We start from the raw sequence: 7,256 nt of genomic DNA, 5'->3' as shown, positions 1-7,256 counted from the left end.
TTGTGTCTCTTATAAAATGTATTTGCAATGAATAAGTCATTGATTTTACAAAATTCAATCATTCTATCTCCAGCCTCATTCCTGTCACCAAGCCCATGCCTTCCGACAATCGATTCTTCTTCACTATTCCCAACTTTTGCATTCCAGTCACCCATTATTATCAATGCATCTTTGGAAGATATATAAAAATTATTTCGCTGAAATTCTTCATGACTCACTATTTCTCCTAATGTTTCATGTCCTTTCTTTTCCCATTAGATGTGAAAATTCTGTAAATTATTTCAAATTAGAAGTTCTTACTATTTTTTTTAACAACTGACTGGTTCTTCACCAGTAAATAGCTTGAAACCTACTTGATCACATTTGTCTTTTTTAAAATTTTATTTTACGAAAGTTTACAGAGACTTAGGATTTCCATTCATTCATTGTTACACTTTTCTCCCTGCCTATCCCCCCCCTTCAATTCACTTTTCTTTTTGAAAAGTAAAAGAAAAAATTATTTCATTGTTTTTCAATCCCTCCCCCAAGTCCACTCTACTATGGTATATTCGTTCTGGACTCCTGTCATAACAATAATATCTAATCATATATCCCTTTTAAACATTTCACATTTTTCATGTGTGTTTAGAATTATCCCCTCATGATACTAGGATGCATTTTTTATGTTCCATTTTAGTCACAAGCCAGCACAGTGAAGACATTTTTAGTGTTTGTAGATTTGTTTTGCTGGAGGATTAAATTACTAAGTGCATGATAGACAATTCAGAGTCACTACTCTCTGAACTTCACTCACAAACCTATGACATATGATATTACAGGTGGAACATTCTGCCATTATCTTGGACAGCTTACCACAAAGCATGTTAAAGCCTTTATATTCTATGAGAGATATTAGAGTAGTGCAGTTCCTTGGTGGTGCACACTGTTCATGAGCTTGGCTTATAATTGAAAAATTGGAAGGCTCAAAGAAATACCTCCGAAGAAAGTCCTGATTGATCTAATTCTAAAAGTCAGCCATTGAATATGGATGCATGTTCAAAAGGGGAAGAGGAGCGGGGGGGGGGAACAGAAGAAGGGGAAGAGGGTAGCAGAAGTTAGTAGGCAAGTGAAAGGATAGAAAAGAGTCCATAAGGACTTAAAGAGAAGGGGTGATAATTGGCATAGATCAATAGTAATTAACTATATAAAATACAATGTATATGAATGATTGTACAACACACAGTGTACATGGATGATTGTAAGTAAACCAACTAAAAAGATAACCAACCATTGAAAACACTATGGAACACAGGCTATGCCGACACCCACGGGGTCACTGTGAGTCAGAATCTACTCGTTGGGAGCAGATTTGTTTCTTTCTTTAATTTAAGATTAAATGAGGAACTTGGGTTTCTTTTAAAAATAAAAGCTTCAAAAGCAACTAACTGCTGTCAGATAGAAACAGACTCACAGCTGACTGTCCAGCAAGTTTATAAGAGGTTGTACACTGTTAGGTTAGAATTTAGACAACTTTCTCCCTTGTAGCAGCTGGCACATGTGAACTGGCTGCTTTTAGGTTGCAACTCCTTTTCCACTAGGCTACCAGAGTTTCACTTTTATTTTTAAGAATTGTTTTTTTAAAGTAAAATGTCCATACTCATCTAAAACTATTTTTAATGAGAAATAATATCTTTCAAAGTTGTTATTGCATTTCTCAGAGAATAAGACACCATACAGTATGGAAAATGCTTGTACTTAATTTATACATTCCTTACAGTCTAGAGAAGTAGAGACAGCTTTGTAGAAGTTAATACCCAGTCATAACATTTTTAATAGATTGTGTTAGAGAATTAGAAACATCTCTAGACGTGGTGAGATCCATGTGTCCTGTAAGCAGTCCAGTTGATTCCTGCACATAATGACCCTCCATTGGGTTTCTGAGGCTGAAATCTTTAGGAGAGACTACGCTTCTCTCTCTTGAGGATCCACTAGTAGATTCAAACCCCTGACCGTCTACTTAGCAGTGCAACAATCTAGAACTGTAGCACCAGGGCTCCTATAATGTAAGCTAATCCTCTGGGAATCTAGAAATTGTCTATAGTCTCTTTTAAAAGTAAAATCTTCTATAGTTATTTGAAAAAAAAAAGCTGACTGTCATTTCTTTTATCCAAATTTGTCCCCAGTAGATGTGACAATTAACAAAGCAGTATTTATTATGCACACTTAGTGGACAAAAGATTCAAAGAGCTGGATTCCAGACTTGGCTCATTGCCAGCCAGGCTGGTGCACTTGCATCATTTCATTTTGCCCTAACTATGGTTTGTTCATGTCAGTACTGAAAGCTTGAACGTTCCTTTTAATTCTCATGTTCTATGCAACATGGTGAAAGCTGCTATCTAAATAATTTGTCAGATGTTTCCTGGTAAGGTTTGATGTACCTTAATATTTTACTTCTGTTTTTAGCCTTTAGGTACAGCTAGCAGAGTGGTTTTATTTTTTTCCCACTTTTCTTTTCATAGAAATTATGATCTACTCAAAACACAACCCAAGAAATATGCCAAATCCAAGTATGAATTTACAGCAAGGAACAACAGTGAGCTCTCTGTTCAAAAGGATGATATTTTAGAGGTAATGGAATTGAACCTTTAAAAATATATGTATATACTCATATTGATTGTGTCCCTTTTTGGTCTATATTTAAGCCTGCCTTAAATTCAGAGCCCTCGAAATTATTATTCCTAAATTTTTGTATTATCAAGGATATATTATAGATTCTTATGTTTATCTTTAAGGGGTTTTGGTTGAATGTTTTTACCCCATTTATGTTCATTGAAAGTCCCTGTATTTTTTATGGTGTCTTCTTCCTCACTGTATTTTCATGTTAGTTTATTCTGTATCTTTGCTTAAATGAATAGCCAGTGAGCTTTAGGAATAGGGTACCATGATATCCAAACCTCTCTGAAATTATAACTATGAGATCAGCTTCTTTAGTAAGAATAAAGTAGGAGGTTCAACAGAATTTCTACACAAAAATTATTTTGGTACTTTTCCGTCCTATTCCAAAAAAAGGAGGGGGGAGAGCTTTAAAAAGAGCCATATTAATAATTTCTAAGTACTTGAGATATTTCAAATGGCTGTAATTCCTTAGGTGGCAATGTGGATCTTGGGTAGGCACATCATAATGATATGGTACATCCTCTGTGCTAGTTATCGTCATTCTAGAGAATCATTCATCTAACAACTTGTGGTTCTGAGTCAGTTTACTACCAGTAAATTAGACGAGGGGGAAAAAAAATTTGTAGGTATAAAAACTAAGAAAGAAACTTCCTTCACAGTTGATTCTGGTATTGAAATGACATTTCCATTTTTCCTCTGTGTTAACAGATCCTTGATGATAGGAAGCAATGGTGGAAAGTTCGAAATGCAAGTGGAGATTGTGGATTTGTGCCAAATAACATTCTGGATATCGTGAGACCTCCAGAATCCGGATTAGGACGTGCTGATCCACCTTACACTCATACCATCCAGGTAATCTTAACTTCTGAGCAAAATAGAATTTTTAACAATTTTTAAATATATCATTCTTAAACAGAATTTAAATAACTTTTGGCTATTACTCATTTTAGGATATAATTAATTAGATGTAAAACTTAATGTAATTGGAATACATGGTGAGAGGTACAGGGAAGAGTTACATGTCTTCTTTCTGATTTACTTTTTCTTGTAATTGCTCAAAATATTTAGCAGTTAGTGAGTGCTTCTTTAAATGCTATATTTTCCAATCCATAATATTTCTGATGTTAGGTGAAATGGCAATTCTACCTCTTAATTTCTATCCATATTCCTCCTTCTCACTAAGGCCTTTCTTGTCATATAGGAACTTAGTGCATAGACATTGAGGTGGTGATTGGAGGATCTATTGCTCTACCTTCACTAGGCCTTTGTCATCAGCCAAGATTGAGAGCACATGCATCTCACTTTACATTAACACATAGGTACCTATCCAGTTGGATGATAAGAATTTTCTTTTCTTGATCTTAAGGTTGTAATGTCCTTAAATTACATTGGTCAAGATTTCTCTTCTTGATCATTAAATACATCTTGAATATCATCCAAATTTTCAAGATTTGATTAACTCTGGTCATCTCATTCCCTATAACATCAAAATTCACTTTCTATTAAACTGTTAGGACTTCTGAACCTGTGATGAGATTGCTAGAGTCACATCCCCTAAGAAAGAATGGATGTCTCCCACGGATGGCCTCTGAGCTTGGGGTGGATTTTTTCCCAGGCTATCAACAGTAATTAATAGCTGGCTTCTTTAGTGAAAGCTCACACTTGACCCCATAATGATGTCATGAATCTGAGTAGAAGCTATTATCAAATATCAAGTGGAATAATTCATTTTCATGCCAATTCTAGACTTAAAAAAGTAGACAAATTCTTGAAACTTAGAAATGTGGCCACGCTGTATCTGCAGTGATCATTCCTTTAAAGATTTCTATCTCCTTATGACATCCTAGACTAATAAAGGTCCTGCATGATTCTGTTGGTCTTATCAGAAGCCAAGATTCAAGCACACATTTGAAATAACGAACTAGTGTATAATTAATATATCTTAAAACTGTGATGGTAATGAAAATTTGTTTTGTTTTACTTCTGTTTTGGCTGGGATCTCATTCATATATATATATTTATTTTATGTTCATCATTTATGATTAGCTGTTGATGCCAAAGAAGGAATTTGAGTTATTCAAGGTATGGTCCACTCAGTTTGCCGTGGATATTTGAAGTGGATTGTCTTCCTTCTTTTTTCACCTTTCTCTTTCTTACATTCCTTTTTTATTTTTAGATGTAATTGCCTGATGTAGTCCATGTTTTATCTGGTTTATAAATGTCTGCTCTCTTTGTGCTTTTCTCCCAAGATTTTGACTATATACCTTTAACACATCAGGTAGAGTGTGTTCTTGAAACATATGCCTCAAGCAGTGATATTTACTCTTTGAATTAACACACACAATTTTCAATATTTAACTCCTGGTAACCTATGAGGAACACTTTTAAAGGATATCCCTAGTTGCCTCCTCTTAGTAGAAAGTGAAGAATTTATATTTTACATATTAAAAAATGGTCTAAGTTTGTTTTTGTTTGTCTGCATGGTTATTAGAAAAGGTATATACTATACTAAGATGAGATAGATAAAGTTTCAAATAATGTAAATTCCAAGATGTTTTTCCCTCCCCTGTCCAAGATTAGAGCCTCCACCCATTGAGATGGATGGACATGCTGGCTGCAACAGTGGACTAGCAGAGATGGAGAAGATGGCACAGGAAAGGACAGGGCTCAGATCTCTTGTTCACAGGGTCACTATGACTTGTACTCGACTCATCGGTACCTAACAATAACCCAAGATTCTACCCAAGGAAATGATAGGGTTCAGATCTGTTACTCATAGCGTTATTATGAGTTATAAAGGATTAGACAGCAGCTAACACCACCACCCAAGATTCCAAGGAATTGAACATCATTTATCTTTTCTTTTTTTACTGTTAAGTCTTGTCTTTTTCTTAAATTATGATTCCTGGCTTAAGCTGTAAGTTGACATTTTCTGTTTGAAGGTTTTTACTGTCTAAAACGGAAACAAAAGTATTAATAGATATCACAGGGAGGTGGCATGTTCTTGGAAAACAAAATATATTCTTCCTTTCTTTAATAGAACCTCGTCTTACATTTTTTGTCAACTTTGGCACAGCCACAAAAATTTTCAAGTGCTCACAGTTTCAGTAGCTTGTTTTGCTACTTTTTTGTAAATAGAGACTTGTCTTGTGGAGATTGATTGACTCTTTGGGCTTTTTCCTTTTAAGCTTTCAACACTATCTGACTGTCTTCTGAAAATTTCTGGGTGTAGCCCTGTATGTAGTGATGCATGTAGAAATATGTGTAGAAATTATGTGTGTTTTATGTTTAGGTTGAAAGCTGACTTTTAAAGTATTCAAAATAATCCGCTTTTTAACACTTTCTGAAAATTTTGGACTGAGCTCAATAAAATCACCAACATCTTGCAAAATCCTAATAAACAAGCTTAACAATCTTGAATCTACATCTTCTATATGATATAAATCCTACTCTAACCAGATTTCTATTCTCAAGACATTTATAATGTAAAGGTACATATGTAAGTATAAAATGGAAAAGTGAAAATGCATCCTCATAAATAAATGCCAATCATTTTTATAACTTACAACATTAACAACAGATACCTCTATTAAACTGTCAGAAGGAAAATACTACATACAATTAATAGCAGAATGACCATAACTCTACCATCATTTTTATGTAGACTTCAGTTATCCTACTAACTTGACCTTAGGGAAAGAATTCCACAGGATTACAAATTAGTTAAAAAACACCCAACTGAATCTTAATTCATATTATTATTTGCTTAGCAACCACTTATTAAGTGCCAGCACTTCACATTTGATAAAAAGAAAGCAAGCCTGCTGTCTATAGTCCAAAGTCAAGTACCAGAGCTTTGCTCCTCCCTTCCTGCTTTCCATAATAGCTGTAGTGAAGCTCTCTCCTGTACAGAAACAGGCCACACACTTTCCCATTCATTGTGTTCAAACTTTGAGGAAAGGTAAAGAAGTTTGTTCTCACAAAAACATTTAAAATCCACCTCTTAGTCTTTCTTCACATTTTCAAGATAGCAAAAGATGACATTCCAATTAGATCATGTCATTTGTCAGTGTGTGTGCTCTGTGCTGATCACTTAACTTTATGAAGTAGTAGTATCTTATATATGATGATAAAGTACTGTGAAGTAATAATGCCACAACTCTGTGAAGCCTGGGTGTGAACTCAGTATTCTGGATTCAAATCTCATTCTGATGAATTATAATATCCTTGGAACTAGTACTTTGAAAAGGTTGCTTTTTAAATAGACATACATAGTTTTTACCCTGTGAATGCTTAGGAGACTGTTGTTGTTGTTATGTGCCATTGAGTCGCTTGTGACTCATAGCGACCCTATGTACAACAGCCCTAAACGCTGCTCTATCCTGTGCCAATCTCAGTGCCTCTGGCACACCCGTCCTGATTACCCCAGTCACTGAATCAGTCCACCTCATAGAGGGTCTTCCCCTCCTGCGCCATTCCTCCACACTCCCAATCATGATGTCCTTCTCCAAGGACCCGTCCCTCCTTACAACATGTCCAAAGTATGTCAGACGAAGCCTCAGAATCCTTGCCTCCAAGGAGCAGCCTGGTTTAACCCTCTC

The 7,256-nt window shown here is 35.3% G+C and overlaps 1 protein-coding gene across 1 annotated transcript in view; it reads left to right on the top strand.

Moving 5' to 3' along the window:
* EPS8 (epidermal growth factor receptor pathway substrate 8) overlaps positions 1–7,256 on the top strand; it is a 105,431-nt gene that overhangs the window by 59,715 nt on the left and 38,460 nt on the right. The window contains exons 14-15 of the mRNA XM_006888480.1: positions 2,499–2,607; positions 3,364–3,507. Of these exons, the coding sequence (XP_006888542.1) occupies positions 2,499–2,607; positions 3,364–3,507 (253 nt within the window). The remainder of the gene's footprint in view (positions 1–2,498; positions 2,608–3,363; positions 3,508–7,256) is intronic.

The sequence above is a fragment of the Elephantulus edwardii genome, unplaced genomic scaffold (genome assembly GCF_000299155.1).
Source record: "Elephantulus edwardii isolate Elephantulus edwardi_28Jun2011 unplaced genomic scaffold, EleEdw1.0 scaffold00067, whole genome shotgun sequence".
Lineage (NCBI taxonomy): Eukaryota > Metazoa > Chordata > Mammalia > Macroscelidea > Macroscelididae > Elephantulus > Elephantulus edwardii.
The sequence above is the reverse complement of the archived record's forward strand: the minus strand, read 5'-3'. Positions and strand labels throughout refer to the sequence as shown.